The following is a 22,165-nucleotide window of genomic DNA, read 5'->3' as shown; positions in this document are numbered from 1 at the left end:
CGGTCTCATAGCAGATCCTCCAATGCTTTGAGAATTTACCATGTCTTACATATTTACATACAAATATTGTAATGAATAAAGTGACCGTATAGTGGTTCATAATTCATTAAGTGAGATAAGTGAGGAGACAAACAAATTTTCCCTTTGTAATTTTACAAGGAAAATAATAACAAAGGATATAAACAATTTGACAGGCTGGAATTTCATAATTTAAACTGTTACCTTATTTTTCATATTTCATACAAACTTCCTACTTAATAACATTATCAACAATTACAATGTAAAAACACAGAAACTCATTAAACCATAGAAATTATTCCAACTGTTTGTTCCAAGTCTTACCAAACTCTGTACAGACAAACAGCAAATGTGGCATCAGGCTGGTGTTGCTTCCAACTGAAGCGGTTCTTCTGACCAGTAAAATACATAAAAAAATTTATGCTCAACTAAACTAAAACATGGTGAAATTAAAAAATTCAACCAGATAGAGCAAGCTTAACATGCATTCACAGCTGTAAACTTTGTTTTGTCCACAGAGACTTACAGACACGTTATGTCACAGCAAACACTTCGATGCTTTGAAAATTTACCCATAATCCCTCGCTGCTGCCACCACTGCAACTACTCTATGCTGGTGCCGCATTTAGACAGCAGGTGGCGCCATTTGTGCCATTTAACGCAGTCAAACTGCCTGGAATGGTTTCCTTTTTTGTTTTATTTTATTACAGGAAATTTTTATTTCCTTAATTGTTAAGACCTTGTGTGAAAAATCAGTCATGAAGATGTTACATCCAAAATGATAAACAATTCCTGATACTGAAACAGTTTCACTCAGTGTGTGGTTTTTATGAGAGAATGAAGAAAAGCTGAAATGCTAAATCACTGGGCAAATACGACAAGCGGCCAGGTTGTTTGTAAATAGTCTAGTCTTGTTAGGGATATCGGGATATTAATAAAGTTTGGAGGATGCGGGCATCGATCCCGCTACCTCTCGCATGCTAAGCGAGCGCTCTACCATTTGAGCTAATCCCCCTACAATGTGAGACTATGAAAGCTTGTCATTTTAATCTGTGTTATGTGTTGTATGGATTTTCAGTTGGTTCAATTCTATATTGTTCTTCATCCCCTTCACATCGCGTCTGGAGCCCAAGAGACTGCACTGTCGTCAAATCACGTCTCCTCTGATGGTATAGTGTCGTGGAGGACTTTCGAGGACCACATATCATTGAAACAAAACTACAAACCTTAAAACTGAAATATTTTGTCAACCGCTGTGGCTCTGGCTTCATCAATTTTCTTCAAGTTGTAACAGCTGCAGTGAAAAAAAGAGAACTCTCCCCGTCGGGGAATCGAACCCCGGTCTTCCGCGTGACAGGCGGAGATACTGTCCACTATACTAACGAGGAGTAACACTAAAGTTGCTGTGGTTTCTCTTCTTGATTAGGTACAAATTTCTTCATTATCAGCGGCCATTCTCATAGAATTATAGCTACTTTTTCACATAAATAAATAATAATAAATAATACCACAAAACACAGATGGCCTTTTTGTACTGCAGCTTTAATCAGCAGGATGCTCTCCAGTATCAAGCCATTTTACGTTTTTCAAAACCAATTGGAGCCTGAAAGCACTGCATCTCAAGGGTTTCATGCAAACCCGAGCCAAGCGGTTAGTTAACTTCCTGTTTTTTCTTGCTTTGCAAAGGAAAAACATAAAGCTCAAATCATATCTTCAACAAGAACAGACTCAGCCACGAACATAGCCGTTGACACATTGCTGAGGGCGATAGTAGACCACTCGTCGTACGGGTCTTGGCCGCCATCTGTATACAGACCTGGTTACAGAAGACGGGAAAAATGTGAGCTGATAATCAAATAATCAGCAGAGGTCAATCAGCAGAATGTTAACCTGTGAATATTATAATAAAATTATAACTTTTGCAACAATTTCTCGAGCAAAAAAACCCAAAGAAATTCACTGATTCCAGCGTCAGCTGTCAACTGTGTAGACTACTAACCTGGTACTCAAAATCTAAGCTTTCATTCACTCAAAGCAACTTAATTCTGAATGCAAATTATCTGTATAGAAATAAATAAATAAATAAATAAATAAATAAATAAATAAATAAATAAATAGTAAGAGACAGGGTTCATCATCAGGGTCCAGGGTTTTAAATGGGTCTTTCACTTGTTTTATTTGTCTCATTGATATCGACAATAATTCAATAATCAAAAGTGCTTACCGTGAAATCCCCCTGTGTGCTAAACAGACAAAAAGATGAAAGTCAAGTAAGAATATTATCTTCTCATCATATTTGAAAATCTTTGAAATGACTGCATTAATGGTGGTCTCTCTAGGGTTAGTGCTTTGGAACAAATACAGCTGAGATGCCACGATTACATTTACTTAAACAGAAATTAGAGACGTTGAATTTAGCTGACAGTCAGGATTACAGCTTTGCTTGATATGGTTTGTGTGAACTGGAGGTCTATCTCTTGAAGTGAGCACAGAATACATGGATCCCTGTGACCTACCTCTCCAAACCCGCCTGGCACCTCTAAATACGCGAAAAGCTCCTCTGACTAAGCTCCCGATAAAACCCTCCCCGGGTTCAGCCATGAGGACGACCATGGACAACACCAGAAACATCATAACAAACTTCATCCTGAAAAAGGAAAGCACATTCAGCATCCATCGCGCTCTTCATCCCCACATTAATTCACCAAACAACAAAACAGGGCTACAGGTCGGGTCATGTGTCCACCAAAGCTCCTCACATCTGAACTGCCACCATCAACTTTCACTTGTGCTTCACTTTTTGTACATCCATACTTTCTACATTTGAATGTATTTTTCTATTTTGTTTTATTTTTCTCTGTACCTATACACAGTTTTCTATGATATCTGTAAACTGTCAATTCACACCACATAGGCTATCCTAACTGCATTCACTAAAGTAAAATAAAGAAGTATGAGCTTTTTACCTGCCCACAGTTTGATAGTCAGAGTCAAAAGGCTGCTGTCAAGGAGAGTAAAGTCAGAAGTTGTGGGACCTACAGCTGAGGTGAGTTTTTATAGCTAACAGTTGTGAAACACCTGGCTGAGTGGGTGGAGCTGAGGTTGGTTTCTAATTTCATAAATGGATCTCTTATGTTGTAATAAATTTCAGCCATTCATCCAATATCCCAACTGTATAAGGAAGTAGCCTGAAGTAGAGAATCATGAGCAGCGAAATAGATTCAAAACAGTTTCATCTGCTAGGATAAGACAAAGATTAGAGTGGATTTTCTACTGTTTGAGGATTCAAAAAAATGTCCAAATGTCTATCTATAGCTGAATAAAATCATTAGGAAAGCTACACAGACATCTGTCGAAGTAGTCTGATGGAGGTGTGCAGACGGCCATTTTATCAGATGTCAAGTCACACTGATTGTGTAAGAACATTTATCAGCAAAAAGCACATTGATGCTGGAGAATACATTGACACGCAAGTCAAAGTGAGCTTTGGAAGGGGAGGGGCAGTGAGGGCTCAGCTGCAAATTCAGTATGTTCATTTCGATCAGAGTCAAGGCAGAAACATCCCAGCAAACGCACACAGTTTACAAAGAAGCTGAACATAAGGATCATTCAAGACCGCTACGAAGTGTCATAAATCGTATTAAATATTCAGTGAGCTCGTCCTCGTCAGAAAAACAGCCCAATAAGGCAAAATAAAACATTTGGATGTGTTTCAAAACAGCGATGTCTCACTGTTGTATGCATGTTAAATGAGTCGACCAAATGAATCATGAATATATCCAAACACACATTTTATTAATCAGGATGCCAACAATTTTAAGTAGAAGAATTTTAAGAAAGAATTTAATTAGAAGTTTCCCGCGTGAAAACAATGATTAGCTACAGTCCCATATAAGGCTAAAAGAGTCACAGAGAGCAAGGAAAGGGCCCCAACAGCTCATCTGTACCCCGGAGCCCCAAATCAGGGGACTTCAGCCACGACTGGGGGGAGTTTTCTAAAGTTAGCCGAGTCAGCAAACAGTGTAAAATAACATCATCAGCATAATGTTGGACATTATGAGGATTTACAGATGAATTACTATGTTTTTATGAATGGCAGCAGTAAAAAGGAGTGATTCCTGATTGGTCCCGGTATACAGCTTTGAGGAACACCTCAAACTCTTTACCACATGTGATGTCATAGTAGTAAGTAAATAGGTTTTTTATTCATTTACCCCTGAGTCTATTTTGTCTTAGACTCAACATTAACTTTATCTTTTGGACCCATACTATTGTTACACAGTGTTTCAGCATTCATTATTTAGTGACACTCGCTTGTGGCGTCAGTTGAGTTCATGTCAAAGAAGACACACAAACGTACTTTTTTTTTACACAGAGGCTTCATTTTTTTCACATCTCAGATTATTTCCAGTCACTGAGAACTCTTTGTTGAAAGTAAAACATTTCTCATCCTAATAAAACTCTTAAAAAGGAGTGTTACAATGCAAATTTATTACCAACAACTGACATTCTACCAAATTAATTCAAAGTTCCTCAATCAATTAAGTTAGCACATGTATGGTTGGCCCAGTTGTTAGATAATTTCCTTTCTTATGTTGACAAAGCAAGAAGCATCACTTTTGATCCAAACACAGCTTCAGAGTGGCCTCTGAGGCTGTGCCTAGTGAAAACCAGGCTGCCCAGGGTTGTACTGGAATGAGCGCTTGTCCAGCTCCTGCACCTCGTCCTCCATCCCGCGTCTCCTGGTGACGAGCCTGGTGCAGCGAGAGAAGATATAGAAGATATAGATATGAAAATACATCAACTTCACTTGACAATTCAAAAGATTTTGCTTTAATATTTACTGCAACACTTGTAGTTTAGTGGTTGTAAAAATAATAATAAATAGTAGAAGCACGGGTCCTTACCCGTGGATCAGCCTGCCAACTACATAAAAAACAGACAAGAAAACAATTACATTAAATCTGAACTCTGTGTTACATATTACAAAAATACATTCAGTATAAACACTGTATCGTAGAGGATTATGTCTGCATTGTATATAATTTTTAATTTTGAATTGTGTTACATTTGTTCGAGATCAACAATTGGCAACAATTTCACAGGTCACGTTGTCATAATAGTCCAGGTGTAATTAACAGCATTTATAATGTCAGAATATTTGTCATTAAACGGCAGCTGATGGCAGGACTGTACCGTGGATGGCTCCATTGAGAAGAAATCCAAAAATACACTCTCCAGGCTGCGCCATGAGGATGACCATGAAGAGCACGAGAAACACCACAGCGCACTTCATCCTACAGAGAAAGTAATAAACAAATGAAGTGTAAGAGAAAAAAGCAGAGCATTTTTATGATGGAGGCAAAAAGCTCAAGACATACAATAACAAGCCTCAGCACATTTTCCATATGCTTTATATGTAGGTTGAAGTACTTAGCTCGTACCTTTCCACTGAGTCAAAGATGAAAGACTATTCTGTGAGATATCGATGTATTGGTGATGTGATTGGCAGCTGCGCCTCATTTATATACATTACGCTGGGCTGCGTAGACAGTGATTGTGTAATATTAGTTTCTATTAGAGGAAGAGCAAACATAGGCTCTCGTAGCAGTTGGGAGGTGCTCGACCTAATCTTAAACATGAAGCAAAAGTCAGCTCATACAGCTCGTCCCATCACTTCCACACGTTCACGTTTCAGGTTTCAAGTGGGTGAAGGACTCGATTACGCTGTCCAGGTTCAGCCATGAGGATGACCACAGTGCACTTCATCCTGTAAAAGAAAAAAATGCAGCTGTCAAATTTAACTAATTGTTTTTTTTTTTAACTTTATTAATTATCAATTGGAGTTCATTTCTCTTGTTCACAAGTAAATCTGGGCGAAATTTGTGTACAGGTCTTACACAAGACAAAAGGCTAGACTGTCGCTCATTTCTGTATATATTCAGCACTGAATTCCAGCAGTAATTGTATAATATTAAGCTGTACTGCGTAATGTAACACAAGTTCTCATCGTGTTTGGGCATGATCTATGGGATATTGATCTAATCTCAACCGCCAAACCAAAGAGACAGTAGGTGAGATAAAAGTCAGCTGGCAGCTTGTAAAGTGTTAGGAACTGCTGCTTTTTCCTTTTCCATCATTGTGATTTATATACATGTTTTTTGCTCCATTGGTCAGAGAAAACAAGCAGCGCAGAGACACGCTGACACTCTGGAGAATTAATTAATCCAATAAAATAGTGAAACACAGGCATAGGAAGAATGTTTGACTTTTTTATGCTGTAGATTTATTCCCATCTACTGATAATAATTAATTCGAGGGAAAATCAATTGTTCTCTTTCAAGTCAGCAAGTGACAGTGTTCCTCAGATCGTATCCTTTCTGTGACAGCAAACAGGCCGCTGTGAATCCAAGCTATCAACACATTCATTAATGCTAACATGCTAACAGTTTGAGTTACCTTGAGGTCAACTGAGCATTCTCCTAACTGAAACTCCTCGTCTTGTTTGTCAGAAAACACAGAAACACAATGCAGAACTTGTAAATACTTCCCATTTTTTAGCCTGTCTATGTGCCTCTTGGTCTGATTCTTCTCATGTTCATTTCTGTCTTGTCATCTTCATCATCACAAACAGCATTCAGGGGTATTAGGTCTCTTATTTTACTCCCTGCACCATGTCACAAGCAGCAGAATACTTGACTCATGACTTTATGATACAGCGAAAGAAGTAACGGCTCTCTTCATCCTCTCAGACGTCACCTGGGACCATGGAGGCCTGAGGCAGCTCCTCGAATACTTTCTTTCTTCCTTATGAGGCTGTTTGTGTGTGCATGCACATGTGTGAGTGTGCCGGCCGTGCAAACATCTGTGTTTGTGTGGTTTTTTGTATGGTCTGAATGAGGCAATGACGATGACAGTGATGATGCAAAGTCATTTTTTATCAGTCCGAGCAGGTTGATTATTATCTTATCACTTCCCCATTATGATCCGATCACTTCCTCTTCGCTTGTGACTTTGATGAACTAAGAGTGAGAAAGTACAAAAACAGAGAAAAAAAATAGGGAAATCGTTCTTTTTGCTCTTTTTCTCATAAAACAAATGACATTTAGAACATTCTTTAAACACAAAAACAAGCAATGTACTAAAGTGATAGTTACGCATACGTTTGAACATGAAAGCCACTCTGTGATGTAAATCAGAGGTCACAAATGGGGGATTAGCTCAAATGGTAGAGCGCTCGCTTAGCATGCGAGAGGTAGCGGGATCGATGCCCGCATCCTCCAAAATATTGCTTTTTAACGTCTATAACAACAGACTCCATGTAATCTCAGGCAACACACCTCTGGAGATCCTTTCCTAAACTTCACCAAAGATGTCTGGTGGCTAAACCGAACCGTTCTGAGGACGTATCATGTTGCAGGCAAGTCCTTTAGCTACTGTGGGTCCACAGTGGACCTAGATGCTATAAGACTAAAAAATATCACTACTTGCTACATGCTGCTACTTTCTATGATGGTAGATTTCTCAACAGTTATTTGCACTTTTGATGAGATCAAAGACACAGAGAGGGAAAAATATCTATATTTCTGTTGTCATGACCACTCTTTTCATGCTGTGCCATGTTATTTTAATGTTTTCACGTTCATTCGACATCTAACTTGAGCGCTTCGCAGTTGGTATGGCGGGAGTGTACAGAAAAAGTGCTACATGGAGGATAAAGGTGGTCAAAGGTCAAACAACTGTTGTCCATAGCTGTCTACACTGAAAAAGCAGCAGCGCCCTCTGCTGTGTGTAAGAAGTGGAAATTTGTAAAAGTTGATGTACAAGTTGTCCCAAGCCCTGTCAGCAGTTTGCATGTCCTTTTACAGTGTCTTTACAAAAAATTACCTCCTTAGTGGCAGATTTGAACCAGCGACCTGAGGAGTCCTCTCCTGCACCTCCATCCTGGTTATGAATCTTTCCAAAACCACTTAATAAGCGATGCCAATAAGAAAGTGAGTTACTCTGAATACCATACAACCAAACAGTAATATTGTGGTAAATACGGTCTTTACAGTTCTGTCTAAGTGTACCATTTGCATATTTGTACAATAAGAAAACGCGCATTTTCCAATGCCGCAGAAAAGAGTTCCTCCTTCGAGCCGGATTTGAACCAGCGACCTAAGGATGTCTGGTATTTGCCTCTACAGTCCTCCGCTCTACCAACTGAGCTATCGAAGGGGACGATATTGCTTTCACAGGAAAAGGTAAAGTGTCTGCCGATTGCCCAACACTAAGCAAGAAAAATGCCGTTTAACGGAGATACTGCCGCGGTGGGTGAATGGTGTTCTGGGGCAAATTATTATTTTGTGTAGGTTTTTGTTTTTTTTTTGTTTTTTTCAAAACGTGGCTAAAAACTTCGTTATAAAAATGGGATTTTACCTCGTTCAGCCCCTTTATCGCACCAGGCGAACGCGCACACGGAGGTATTTCTATCTTACGCAGGTTGAAATGAGTCCGTCAACCGTTGGAGTCGGTTTTGACCATCACTGCCACCATACTGCATGGTCAGATAAACTTGTTAAGGGATCCTGGACATTATAAAAATACTACATGGTAAAATTCTTGTGAGAAACCTTCCAATGTGCTGTATTGCACGTGAGAAAACACTGTCGCATGTAAAGAACATTGAATTGGACAGTTTTTGGTGCAGCTTCCCCCAATGAAATGACCAAAAGCCTTGCTATGTTGTAATTTATATGATGGAAGCTGTATTCATGTGGTTTAGTTCATTACTGATTTTGGAAACAGTTGACAAAACCACCACAAACCCATGTAGTGACCTGCCAGGGGCTCTCCATCATACTGCATGTTCTTCATCAGCCAAGTGAGTTTGCAGTGTCACTGTGTAGTTATAGATGTTCAAATTTCCACTTTGGATGAAACAGATTAACCAAGCAGTGAATGGGATTGAAGTCTTTATTATAAATCATTTACATTACAAAGTAAGACATTAGTCATTGCCGTGTCCGTCCAAGCATCCTGTTTATGGGGAGGGGTTAGTGAATCAGCTGTTCAGAAACAACCACAGTGCTGCTTCCAGCTCAGGTGTTGAGCTGCTGATGGCAACCAAAAAAGCAGGAGAGACAGCGCACAGATGACGAAGAGGCAGACAAGACGAGGAGATGCAGGCGGACAACGCAGCAGGTAGAGTTCTTCTTCTTCTGGATCTTTTGGACTGATGTGAGACTCCCGGTCTGTTTTGGGTTACGCCGTCCAATGAAAATCTTCTGAAGGAGCCAATCCACCGGCAGATGTGACCTTTTCCCCGCACCATCTTTCATGATGAAGGCTTTATATTGTGAGCTGCCCACAGACAGGGCAGCGTCTCAGATTTGATGAATGCTTTGCGGAGCCTGACACACACAACCATACAGCATCTGAACCAAGTGTGGGAGATGAAGTGGTCCTCAAGTTAGCTGACAAGGCCTCCAGCAGCCTGGGGAAGTCTGGAATATGTGTTTTGGTTTTTTCCCTGCTCTTTACCAAGTTTTCACGCAACACATCTTTATGCATCTTTAAATAAAAATGGTTTATAAATCATCTACAAACCTACATTTTCTATAAATTACACAATTTGTTTAACCCAAAGGTTAAAGCAAGAGCTGAAATTTGCAGTAGAAAACTCAGGGATAGAGAGAGAGGTACGACCTCTGCATCCAGCAGTGACAAAAGGATTGGTAGAAAAGAACATCTATACAACAGCGAACTGATCTAAAAATTTAGCCGAAACACGAGACAGAGGGTCCTTTTCGGTGAGCATTTGTTTGTCTGACTCCCACAGTGTCCAATCACGGCTTGAGAGGGGAGCCGACGCACCGAAAGGCAGCCACAGATTGGGTCAGTGTGTGTGTGAGGATAACTCCGTGTGTGTATATTGTGTGTGTAAATCAGTCAGCATCTGTGTCGTTATCATGCTCGTGTCAGCAGCTCCTGAGCCCACGTCTTGATGGCCGAGGTTGTGTGTTGGAGCAGCTGCCACGTCGAGTTGGTGAAGGACAAAGCGTGGCCCTGCAGACACGACACGGACACCTCGCCGCTGCAGAGGCAAAGACAAGCACGTTTACTCTTAAACAGACGGGTAAAAAAAAGATGGAAAGTCGCTCCTATGCTCTTAGCAACTACTACCTAGTTTCATACGACTGATTTACAAACACTATTTTAGTTTGGAAATACCTAAGTAACCCATAAATTGGTTGCAGAGAAGCAGGAAGTCACAGTGCCGTCACAAGCTGTGACAAAACAACAGTTTTAGGGGAAATTAAATATCAAACTTAACTGCCAGTCCTCTTTTTAAATAAACTACTGTTACAGTTTCCTATAGTCGAAGAGGGCGTCTTCAAACTGCTCGTTTGGTCCGACCAACAGTCCAAAACCCCAAAATGTTCAAAATTAAAGCCAAGTAAAAAGATGCCTGAAGGTACTGACTTGCAGGAGTCCTGTAGGTTGGTCCATGCCCGCTGAAGCAGGTCAGACATGTACGCCAGCGCTGGCAGGATGTAGTTCTGATGGAGGAGGAGGAGGAGCTCCTTCAAATATGCCAACACCTGGAACACACTGTCTGGAGTGTTGGTGTTCACCTGGGCAAAGATACAGACAGGTTAGACACCAGTCAACATGACTGCTCTGTCGTATTAGCTCTAAGTCTTTGACTCAGGAGAAAAGATTCAGTGTGTCTCATCAAGACTTCAGTGGAGCTGGAGGAACAGCAGCATCTCTGCGCAGACTTACCCACTCTATGGCCTGTGGGGTCTTCTCTTTCACCCACAGAATAAACTGTGCGGTGTTTTCAGAGATGAAGACGGCTGCTGTCTTTGCCTTTTCCAAACCTTGCTCCATGAGTGGCCCCACAACCCGCACACACTCAGAGTAATAATGAGGAGTGTTTGTCTCCAACCAGCTGCAGAGGATACAAAAACACACTTAAATGCTTTATTTGCATGAACAGCGATTCCACATCCGGTGACTTTAAAGATTACCTGCTGGTTTTCAAACTTTTGCTTGAATATGTAAATGTGTTGTCGCCATCTTTACCACTGTAGTCTACTGCATCTTTGAAACGCGCCAATCTCATTTATATCCAGAACGTTTGAACTAAATTCAATTTGCAAACATGCCCGAATGAACCTTGTGCTGTATACCTGAAGCCCTGTTTGGTGTACACTGTTATTTTGGTCCAGGCCTGCTGAGACACAGCTGTGACCCCTGAGCTGCGAAGTTGCATGGCTGTGGTGGAATCTGAAACATACAACGCACGTCGTCAGACATCGGAAACAAACATGGAGACGAGTGGCGGCGACGAGCGAACAGGACTCGCACCTGTGAAGGAGCCGTGGGATCTGACGTCATGAGCGATGAAGCCGGCAACGAACACAAGCAGGACCATGAGCAGTTTGTACCAGGGGAAGCCACGGCCACGCATCTTTACCTGCAGATTCTGGAGGCAGAGGAGGAAAGACTGAGCAAAACACTTCAGACGGATGATCTAAGAGTTAGACACATTCATAGGTTATTATTCTAGAGGAGGGGTTAATAGTCAAGTATTAAGTGTATTTTCTGGCTAAATAGACCCAAAAACACACTGCCTACAGCCATGGTCTGTCGCCCCTATGGAGGCATGAAAATTGTTTTGTGGCTTAATTCTGTTTTTGCAGTGACCGTCCGTCTCACCTGGCACAGGTTATTGCACTCCTGAAGGTCCTGAGATTCAGCAGCGTCTCTCATCTCCTCATTGGTCACTCTGAAGGACTGGATTGTTTCTTCAAGGTTCTTCCGGAGCTAAAGAGGGAAAATAAAGAGAACTAGTCAAACACAGGATGTCCAGCACTGACTCACTGCGGCAGCAGGAGCTAAAACGTTAAACCGTGTCCAGGGAGCTGAGTTTGGTTTATGAAGCATCACGCCTCGTGGCAGGAGTCGTACCTTTGGTGGCAGAGTGTTCCAGGACTTTAATAAATGGTTCAACAGCAGACTGCAGAAGAAAAGAGAGAGGAGGTCAGCACGAGCTATCAGTATACAAAGAGCTGAAGTCCAGACACATCACAGGAGCCATTCTTCTTCTACTCTCATGGTTTAGAAGGAAACAATCAAATGTGAGTGACTCACCTGGACTGGGGTAAGTGTTTGGTGTAGAGCTGCCTCCACACTCCAAGACTCTGCACATCCACACACAAACACTCCGTCATACTGCTGAGCAGCTGCACGAAGACATGGGAGGGTGGAAGAGAGAGAGGCGGAAAGACTCAATTTTCCATTTCTGATTCAATTATAATGCCTTCTTTAAGCTCATATGGGAAAGCCAGTGAGTTTTATGATGGTCTTAAGACTTAAGAAGAATGTGTCTTGTAGCTACTGTTGCATAAGTACCAGTACAACTGTGACCATGAAATGCTGCACTTTTTCAGCAGCACTACGTTTCTCTTCAAGCTTAACCATTTGCCACAATTGCCTATCTTGATTGTTTATGACACTGGTCACCAAAATGAGGCTATAACAACCTACTGTGTGAAGGGTCACTTATCAGTATGAGTTCTGCTGTGACACGTAGACTTCTGCAGCAGTAGAAAGTTCACTTTAAAGTCCACTGCACATGAAGTGCAGGCGTGTCTCACCTCTCTCTTCATGTCATCTGGACAGTGAGGTGTGGCTCTGGACAGAAATGATGGCAGGTATGTGTGTAATGTGCTCTCGGGTTTGGCTCCGAACGCGAGGACCTTCAGCCGAGGGTACAGACGCCTCAGCTGCTCCTGCAGACTGAGCACAAACATGATTTTTGTTAGTTGGACAGCAACTATACAGGAGGACAAACGAGTGACCAGAGGATAGAAAGGAGGCTAGCTGAGGCTCTTCACCCACGTATTCCTACACAACGAAGTCATGCTGCACACATGGCTGTCAGTGTTTGCACTTGGTTACACTTACCTTGACGACAGGGCATTCTTAGGCATGAAGGCAAAATCCAGTAAAGGAAAGAACTCTTTGGGACCCATGATGCCAAATCCCTTTGTCAGGTTTGCATGAAGTCTGGGAAAAGAAGAACATAAAGCCGGTTTTAGTGAAGTCAAAGCAGTTTAATTTAGTCAAACGTACGTTCTCAAGTGTCATTCTGATCTTTGGACTATGTTTTCAATTATTATTATTCCCAAGAGACACAATATGAGGTCATCACAGGTGTAATGAAAATAATTTGTTGTATTTCACATCACATTCATGACACATAACTCTCAGAAAGACTTACAGGAGGAGTCTCTCCAGATATGCAATGGCATAAGAAGACAGCGACTTCACTCCCAGCACAGGCAGCATGATGCCCAGCCACACTGAAACACAGATCAAGAGCTTCATTCATCACACAGGAACTTTCAGTTCCGCCATCAAAGCTGTTAACAGTCGGCCTTTTCAGCTGTTAATTGTGAAATGCCCAGAGCAAGTACGGCAGCGAAACATGGCTTCTGTTCTTGTATGTTCAATTATTTAAGTAACACGGTGAGACAACAAACACAGAGATGGCTGATGTGGAGAAAACTGCAGCAGCATGAAGGATGCATGAGCTCCGCAGGCAGTTCTTCTGTGTCAAATCATCCCGTACACACTTCACTGTCACGTCGGTCTTCAATGTTAACCTGGTGTCATTTTGTTGTTGTGACCTTCACTGCGTATCATTCTTTCCCCACATCCATTGCATGTTGCCCTGGAAATATTTCAATATGAGCTCAAGTCTTGTGCTCTTGTTGGCTCAGATCAGTGACTTTTGATTGCTTTTTCAATTCTTAATAACGAGATCAGAGTGTTCCTAAACTGGGTTTTCTTCACATCTTAGAGAGGCCATCTCAACACCGAGATAATATACAGAACATTTTGCATTTGCAGCTTTTAACACAGCTTCAGAATGAGTTGAATTGTCTCTCCTTGCCTTGGGCGACTCGAATGATAGTCTTACTTTGCAGATAAAGGTTGTTATGTAATTCTCCAAGAATATTCATCCTCCCATGCCCACGCAGTAACACCCACCTCTCTCCCACCTCACAGCCGAACCAAATGCCAGGCAAAGACCTTGAGCAGCAGCTGAATTTTTGAAGTTACCATGTGTTTAAGCTCACAGATGGCCGTCAGAGGATGTGTTAACTGCTCTAATGTGCACTGTTGCTTCACTAACCCCAACCCAGAATTTCAGTCAGAGCATGTTGGGAAAGTGGGAGAAAGGGGAGACACAGACGAGGACTAATACAGTGCAGGGGATGACAAAATACTGCGTCTAAAACAGGATGCTTTGTAGCTGTGTGAGAACGTATATGAATTATTTGGGTAAATGTTTGACTGTCTATTACCTTTGAGTCCCTGGCTGAGGTCATAAAATCCAGCTTGGCCAAGAGCCCACATGATGGTCAAACACTTGACTGGACGATTCTGAACTGACCGCAACAACTCCAAATACTAGAGGGGGAGGGAAGGATATTTCAACATATTATTGCAAGGTTATTGCAAAAGACAAATCCCCAGCATGTCGGACAAGAGAACTAACACAGCGAAAGCAACCAGGTTTCAGAAAAGAAAGCAACTGCACATTCAGAGCAGACAAGGGCAGTGAGGCAGAAATCTGCAGGACTCAAGGACACACACACGCGCACACACACACACCCACAGAGTCACTCACCTCTGGCAGGTTTTGGGTGGCTATTTTGGGTTTGTCCTGTAGGATTGTCTGAATGCAAACTCTGTAGCCATGCAGAGGTTCTCCTGAAAAAAGAGAGAGAAAAGGCTGTTTTTTTGGGTGTTTTTCAAGGTGTGCTTTATGTCTGTTCTTTAACTTTGAACATGATGATCCTCATATATTCTGACCATGAGCAAATCAAGGTAAAACACTGCTTTCATAAAGAGCCCTGGTGGCCCTGGGGTCTGAGATGCTGACCATGCAATTACAGTGTATCCTGGTTCAAGTCCAGCTGAGCCTTTTTTCTCTCTAGCCTCATTTCCTGTTACTACTATCTCCTGTTAAATAAAGGCAAAAAAGTCCCATAAAATACTTACAAACACACACAGATTTAACAGTCACTGAGCATTTCAACTGTCTTCACAGGACAGCAACATCTATAGTTTGCCTCTCCACTGTATTGTCAGTCTGTGATGCATTATCAAAACTGACAGCAGCTGTGAGCCAGGTGACTTCACTGTCAACCTCCCATGTGAGCTCCTCCCCCTACAGTACCTGACTGTCTGTCCAGCTCCCTGAGCATAGTATAAACACAGTGGTCGAAGAAATCTGGCAGAATGTCACTGCAGCGTCCGATGAGGCCTTTGATCACGCCCTTCAGCTCCTTTCCTATAAGGCAGTATGGGTAGTCTGGGGACAAGATGGCAGAAAAAACAGACATTATATAAGTGTTGCCTTCTGATTATCATGTCAGTGCCCTGCAGAAACCTTTAACACCACACAGTGAAGCACAGTATTGAATGAGCACAGTATTTTCTTCTTGATCTCTCTTTAAAACAGAATAAAGTCCGAGTGTGACCGACCGTGAGCGTAGCTGCTCAGCGTGGGCTCGGTCTCTGGCGCAGTCAGTTTGAGGTTGAGGTATCCTGCCAGGTCTTTGACCCACACTGATGGGTTTTCTGGAAACAGGGTCTGACTGCGAGCCAACTGCTGCTTCAGGTCCCCAACATCCAGCTAAAAAGAGCACAAAACAGCAAAAACACTCAGGCTGTACGCTCAGAAACAACACGTCCATTATGCAAAGATGCGGCTGCATTTCAGCATGTGACAGTTTGATTTGAACACGCCTCAATGCAGCAATGTGTGTGCGTTTGTGTGAACATATGTTTGGTTTTTACATTGATCTTTTATCTTTTATCTATCTACTGACTAAGATCAGCTAAACTCTTACACCACTTTGATGATAAATGATCAGTTTTACTGTTAAATTTTAACAACAAATCACATAGAATCCTCTAAATAACTGTTTCTTTTCTCATTGAACTGCATGAAATTAGACTGTTTGGCATTGTGTAAGCTTTTAGATTGTAAACAAATTTCAACATCCCAATTTCTCATCAAGCAGGAAGTTTTAATAGGACTGTCAATCCAGTGAGAGAAACGTGTGCAGTACTCACAGCTCTGAAGGCTTCCTCGAGGGTCTTGTGAGCTGGAGGGGCGACTGTGTTGCTGGAGTGTGATTTCTTGGATGGTTTATTTGAGGGCTTCTTGTTTTCGGGCTCGGCCGGCGGTGGGACCTGCTCCTTGTTCTGTTTCTTTGCCATCTTCTCAAAGCCGTCGAACAGAGTCTCTGACATCTTCAGGGGTGCTGAAGGAAACAAGGCAGCAGCGGTTAGACACGCCTCTGTGCAGATATGAGCCTCTTCTTCAACTTCTTTGGTCGTCTGTAACACTTCCTTATATCCACCCTGTGTCCTGAAAATGAAGTTAATCCATGAAACCACAGCAGTCCCCTCCCCTCGCACTCACTGTGCCCACCCTCCCTCTAAGGCTTGCATAATGGGCCGTTATTATCCCAGACCATATTCCTGCAACACTCATTACAGTTCACAAAGGAACACAGTTAAGCACCAGCAGCATTCCAACTATCCCTCTCTGTGTTACTCATTAAGACCCCATTTGTAAACAAACTGTGCCCACTTCAGCTGAGTTCATATTAGAGCTTGACCAGTTTTAAGTTTTCAAGGCCAACACCAAGATACTGTGTGTTCAGAGGCAGCTAATACAGATTATGTTAGGCCTGTATGCTAATTTTAAACATTAAAACGATCCTGTTTCCAGTTTTTAATGTTCGGTATTTAAAATAACTTTTATTCCTTTTATCCTCAGAATGTAAAAGCCTCTGAAAAGGATAAGGCAGACGTCCTCCCATACGTCATTTGTTGTCAACAAATCCCATGAAAAGACCAAAATGAACCAATGTCTTAGTCTGTCAATGCTATCTGACTTACTGTGTGCGGCCCTCGTTCTTTCCTAGGGAAGACATACATAAGCTGTTCACAAATATACAGTTTCTTTGTTTAGCGTACTTATTTCCTACCAGCTGGACATAGTTGTTTTTAGTAAACTTTATTTTAACTGGAGGAAATTTGCTGGGGACTATTTTCAGTTGCAGTTAATACACATGTACTAGCAGCAGGAACATGTATGTGGGATTCAGTCCGTGCCCATGTTCACTGTAATGAAGAAATATGTCACCCAGTGCAACATTATGGCTCGTTTATTTGTTTTTAATAGTTTTTGGACAACAACGGAGGTCCATAGCACAGAGGAATAAGCTACATCAGGCTTATCGGTTATATTATTGTTGTGGTAGTAAGGATCCACAAGGCTACACTCAAGAATTCAGACCCACCCACAGACTTGAGTCAGTGCCGACAGATGTCCCCAGTTGTTCACTGATCATTCAGCTGAACATGTTGCTGACAAATCTGAATCTATATCGAGTCTGTGTGTGTGTGTGTGTTGGCACAACACATGGCTGGAAAGCAAAGACAGGACTTGTTTCATTACAGTGCCAGTGTTCATGACTGACTATCACTATAGCTGCAGGGTAGTTTACACATGTGCTTTTCAAATCATCTTAATTATTCTGATTGAATTATGATGCATCTTTACTCTGTTCAGGCTCTTTTTCCTGAATGGAGGTGAAATTACATGCATCACCTTTCTGGTGTTTATTATCAATTCATTCACACCATGTGAATATTAAATTCAAGACTGTTGGTCCTGTGTCCTTGTAAAGGGTGCAGTTGCTCTTCTTGCCTCCCTACTGTCTCAGTGACCTTGAAGGATTTAGCATCTCTGCAGTCTTTAAAATATGACTGCTTTAGTCATAACAATGGACAAAATATGTTTTCTAGTGCACCTGTCTTGAAGATGTTTTGATCAAGCTCTGTTAATGAACACCTGTATGTACTGATGATGTGATCTGATGATGTGTAGGCCAAGAACACAGCTCAACAAAAAAATTACCACTCTATGACTGTACACCTGTCAGCGATGACGCAAAATGACGACGATCCATCAGTGTCTGAAATCTCAGTTTACAGTACCGACCACTTCAGAGCAAACCATTCAGCGTCTGCTATACAAGGAGTAGAGAATGAGTGAATGAGTGAATGATTGAATGAGTGAGTGACTTCAGACACTGTCCTGACATCTGTGAGCAGCGGGTTTTGGTGTCGTGGTGGGGTGTAATCTGAGTAGATGTACCAAACATGGCTATCTTACAGGGTGGGTGGACTCGAATGGATTTTCACACCAGCAGAAGAAGAGCTGACAAGATGCTTCACATATAGACGCAGAGCAGACCACTTTCAGACAACAGAACACACCACAGCAAGGCAAGTCTTCACAAGAACTGTGTTGTAAAAGGTTAGCATGTAGCATACAAATAACATTTTGGACTTGACGTAATCACTTCTGTTGAAAGAAAAGCCCTTGTCAGATACTGTATAACTTGTTGAGAAATGTAATTTGAGAGCCCAATATACTGTAGGCATCATATCTGTTGTCTTACTGTATACTGTATATGACCTCTTCAAGGTGAAGGTATGTGTGCAAAATGCAGTCACAGCCATTATAAAGTTAACTCAACTCAAGGCTGGAGGGCAAAGCCTCCCTTTGTTGTCTAATTAAGTGATTTAAGAAGACGGATCTTGGCTCATTAATAATAATGTGTCTAGTCTCACATTTTAAAAACTGTTTCAAGCAAAGTCAAACATTACATAAGAAATATTTTCCCTTCGCGTGTCTCCTTGTGAAGACACACAACCTACACAGCTTGCTCCAACAGATACAAAAGCCTCAAGCCGAACTTGAGGCAGGAGGATTATTTTTGAACATGCCAAAACCACAGACTCAACAGTCTCATGATTCAAGTATGGAAGTCTCAAAGGGAATAAACTGAGATTTGGCCTGTTAAGTTTAATATTAATCATCTTTAAGAGTTCAGTATTAATCTAATTATTTGCAGAGCCTGGTAATTCTGAAGCACACCTCAGGGGGAGAGTATGACCCCAGTAACACTTTGTTAATCACAATTTAGATTAAATACTTAACTGACATCCTATGCTGATTAGAGAGCTTATATATCAAAAACTGAAGTGTATTTCTTGTGGACAAAACCTTGACACTACCTCATCAATGACAGTCACAGTCACTGTGACCAGACATATTTTGGACGGGTGGACTCACCGATAAGACAGGTGCATAAACAAACAGCAGTAGCCGAGTGAGAGCTAATCCTCTCTGTTACCCATTACTGAAGTCACAGCCATACCTGTGGAGAGGGTGCGGTAGCTGCTGCTGGGTTTACAGCATGAAATGCTAAATACAAAACAAAACAATCCATCAGGAGGTGTGTAATCATGTTCTACTGGCTTGGGCCTGCAGGGAATCTTAACACAGTAAAATACCGGAGCTAATTTAGTTACTGCGGTGTTTTCTATAGGCAGATTAACCTGCCGGGGTCTCTGGGGCAAAAATGAGCTGACTGGCTCCTATTAATCACCAGTTTCTCCCACTCTCTGAGCAATGAGCAGTTTTTCTGTAGGAGAACACTATCTGGCCCGAGGTTCACTGTGTGCTCACATGATTAAACAAAAATTATTTCGGGATTTGACAAAACTGATAATAAAGGTCTTGATTTTAACACAGAGTCCACTCATCAAGACAGGGCTTCAAAGTCAGGTATAAACCTTGACATACCGTTATCACGCCTTATCATGTCAGCTGATATTGTGCTTCACTGGAGATGTAAACTGGCTCAAGCTGACACACAGATCAAGTTTTCAGGGCTCTTACTGTCTTACTTCCCCAAATAGTCTGTGGCACAAAGACCCCAGCCCATTCATTCTTACTGAAGGTGAAAAGCTTTGAAAACAGCTGGGCACTGTTGTTACTCAAAGGAGTAAATTGTGTTTTTGTTGGGGACTATTTTCAGCAGCAAATGGATACAAATGTAGTGCCCTAATCTTTATGAGACCAGCAAATGTCCAATGTTCATGAAAATGAAATCACATGACAACCAGTGCAACATGCTTTGTAATAATGTTTGGACAACAGCAGAGGAATAACTTATATCAGGCTGCGGTTACATAAACAATAAGTCACTTGTTACTGTCATCAATTAATTTTTTGGTTTGTTCTCTTCATTAGATTTGGTGACAGCAAGAAAAACACAGATTATTATATCTTTATCCATTAAGAAATCATGCAGAAGGAGGAGCATGGGGTAACCACACCGATAAATGACCATTCAGAACAGTGACAGCTGTTCCTGTAGGCTCACCAAGTGGAAAATCCTATTTAACTTAACGTTATACGGTTCAGTTTCACTGTAGAAACACACTAGAGATGCATTTAAAGGTGTAACAGCAGAGCAAAGACAAAAAGGTCACAGAAACCTTTAGCACATGCTTCAGAGATGCGGCTCCTCGGTGATGACGTTGCCTGTGTTGACACACTGCTTGAAAGGCTGCTAGCAGGCTAACCGCAGAAGTCAAGCTGGTTGGCTAGCAATTCATTCTAGCATTTTAGCTATTTTGGAAATACGGTGTCAGCAGAAAAGGTAAACCATAGCCACGCATAAAAACTGGTCACCCCCGAAAGGCTCAATAAATAAACAGTCGTAGGAAATAGCCTTACTGCGCGATGCTATGCTACAGTGGCTAGCTTGTAAAATCAGATACGGTTAGCTGCTAGCCACCGTCATTTCCATCAGCACCGTTAAGACGACAAAAAGTAAATTTAAACAAGACAATTTAGTTCGTAAAAGCAGCTGGTCAGGTGTCTCTACCCTTTTCCTTTCTGCTGAACTTTTGCAGTGAGGTAAATGGGTCACAGAGCAGCTAACAGCGGTCTATCCAGGGCCATGTTCACTTACGTCTGGATGGCAGGTTCGATTCGCTCAGGGCTTTCCTTCCCCCGCTGCCACTTTTCTTGTCAGTCGGGTTCTTCGCTCCTCCTGAGCTGTTACTCTTCTTCCCTTTCTTCACCACCTCCCATTTGCCGACTGAGCCATTATTCGAAGCCATGTCGCTGCTCCAGATGGGGTGTTATTAATTCGGGGTACCGTGACTTCCTGGCTACTTCCTCCCTGCTGAAAGGAACACGACGACGGGACGCTCAGTCAACTGCTCCGATCATTTAACCGTCCGCGTGCCACGTCTCTTTGTCGGCATGACGTCAGAGTGATGCGTTTGGACCGTTAGTTTCATTTCTCAGAGGAAACTGGACAAGTCCGTACAAGTCTTAGTTATTACTGAGAATATATTAAGGATTTACCTCTAGTAACCCTGACTATTACAAAATCAGTTTCAATTTCCTGATATGTTAACGTCAAAATTGCAGGTAGTTTTGATTAAAATGAATCAGTTTTGTATCTCAGTACATTTAAAAATGGCGCCTGCTTTGATTTGAACCAGCATTTACCGTTAAACTCAGATTTAATGTACCAATAGCTGAAAGTTAATCAATTAATGATCTGATTGAGCTAAAAACATTATTTTTTAAGTCGTTTAAAAAATCCTCAAATAATCTTCAAACAAGCCCTATGCTGACGAGCATAGCGGTCATGTCACTGAACGTATCAGTGCTTGGATGTGTCCGTCACTGTCACGGCTTCAAACATTGGGACATACTCAAATAATAAAGTCCGTGTAGACCAAGCCCTAGGTACATGTCTTTTGACGAACCCAGTGCTCTGTAATTAATTTTCTTCCTCGCATTTTGAAATACAGAAATTCAGCTTTGGACAGAAATGAAAAAATGTTCTGCTCGTTGTCCTCAAGTCTATCCTGGATGTAAACTGGATCTGAGAGGTGAATACAAAACAGTGACAAGAAAAAATTACTGACAAGAGCAGATTATTGTGAGTTTCCATTAGTAGGGTTTTCCAAAACATTTGAACTCCTGCACTACAAATGCATTATTTGTATTAGCTCTCTGCTGTGAGCTCCATCACTGACCAGTGCCAGGTCCAGTTAAACCATGGGCCTGCTGCAGCTTTCTGCCCGGTCGCCGTCTGCCTAACAGACGGTGAGTTTTGGCTGCAGTGTGTCTCAAATGAGGCACTTAGTGTTTGGCACAAACCTCCTGGATCTCTCTCAAGAC

General features: G+C 41.8%; 2 protein-coding genes and 4 non-coding genes across 6 annotated transcripts; 1 reads left to right on the top strand and 5 right to left on the bottom strand.

Moving 5' to 3' along the window:
- Window positions 1-960: 960 nt before the first annotated feature.
- trnaa-agc (transfer RNA alanine (anticodon AGC)) lies at window positions 961-1,033 on the bottom strand. The gene has a single exon. It is a non-coding gene; the product is annotated as a tRNA-Ala (tRNA).
- A 301-nt stretch (window positions 1,034-1,334) lies between these two features.
- trnad-guc (transfer RNA aspartic acid (anticodon GUC)) lies at window positions 1,335-1,406 on the bottom strand. The gene has a single exon. It is a non-coding gene; the product is annotated as a tRNA-Asp (tRNA).
- A 2,715-nt stretch (window positions 1,407-4,121) lies between these two features.
- LOC139347647 (pleurocidin-like peptide WF3) lies at window positions 4,122-5,314 on the bottom strand. Its single transcript, XM_070987380.1, has 3 exons — window positions 5,215-5,314; window positions 4,926-4,944; window positions 4,122-4,772 (listed from the first exon to the last, which is right to left on the bottom strand). Exons 1-3 carry the CDS (start codon window positions 5,312-5,314, stop codon window positions 4,679-4,681), a joined length of 213 nt encoding a protein of 70 aa, XP_070843481.1. The 3' UTR covers window positions 4,122-4,678.
- Window positions 5,315-7,228: 1,914 nt separating this feature from the next.
- trnaa-agc (transfer RNA alanine (anticodon AGC)) lies at window positions 7,229-7,301 on the top strand. The gene has a single exon. It is a non-coding gene; the product is annotated as a tRNA-Ala (tRNA).
- Window positions 7,302-8,150: 849 nt separating this feature from the next.
- On the bottom strand, window positions 8,151-8,238 carry trnay-gua (transfer RNA tyrosine (anticodon GUA)). Its single transcript is given in 2 exon segments — window positions 8,151-8,186; window positions 8,202-8,238. It is a non-coding gene; the product is annotated as a tRNA-Tyr (tRNA).
- A 724-nt stretch (window positions 8,239-8,962) lies between these two features.
- tmem214 (transmembrane protein 214) lies at window positions 8,963-21,190 on the bottom strand. The gene is made up of 17 exons (XM_070987798.1): window positions 20,937-21,190; window positions 16,165-16,355; window positions 15,571-15,721; window positions 15,263-15,397; window positions 14,711-14,793; window positions 14,385-14,490; window positions 13,295-13,376; window positions 12,979-13,080; window positions 12,669-12,810; window positions 12,163-12,254; window positions 11,980-12,028; window positions 11,728-11,835; window positions 11,377-11,494; window positions 11,199-11,295; window positions 10,789-10,957; window positions 10,486-10,637; window positions 8,963-10,096 (listed from the first exon to the last, which is right to left on the bottom strand). The coding sequence occupies exons 1-17, from the start codon at window positions 21,085-21,087 to the stop codon at window positions 9,970-9,972; spliced, it is 2,055 nt and encodes a 684-aa protein (XP_070843899.1). The 5' UTR covers window positions 21,088-21,190; the 3' UTR covers window positions 8,963-9,969.
- Window positions 21,191-22,165: the final 975 nt, after the last annotated feature.

This window comes from Chaetodon trifascialis, chromosome 19 (assembly GCF_039877785.1).
Source record: "Chaetodon trifascialis isolate fChaTrf1 chromosome 19, fChaTrf1.hap1, whole genome shotgun sequence".
In the NCBI taxonomy this organism is placed as follows: Eukaryota; Metazoa; Chordata; class Actinopteri; order Chaetodontiformes; family Chaetodontidae; genus Chaetodon; species Chaetodon trifascialis.
Note: the sequence above shows the minus strand (reverse complement) of the source record. Positions and strands in the feature narration are given on the sequence as shown.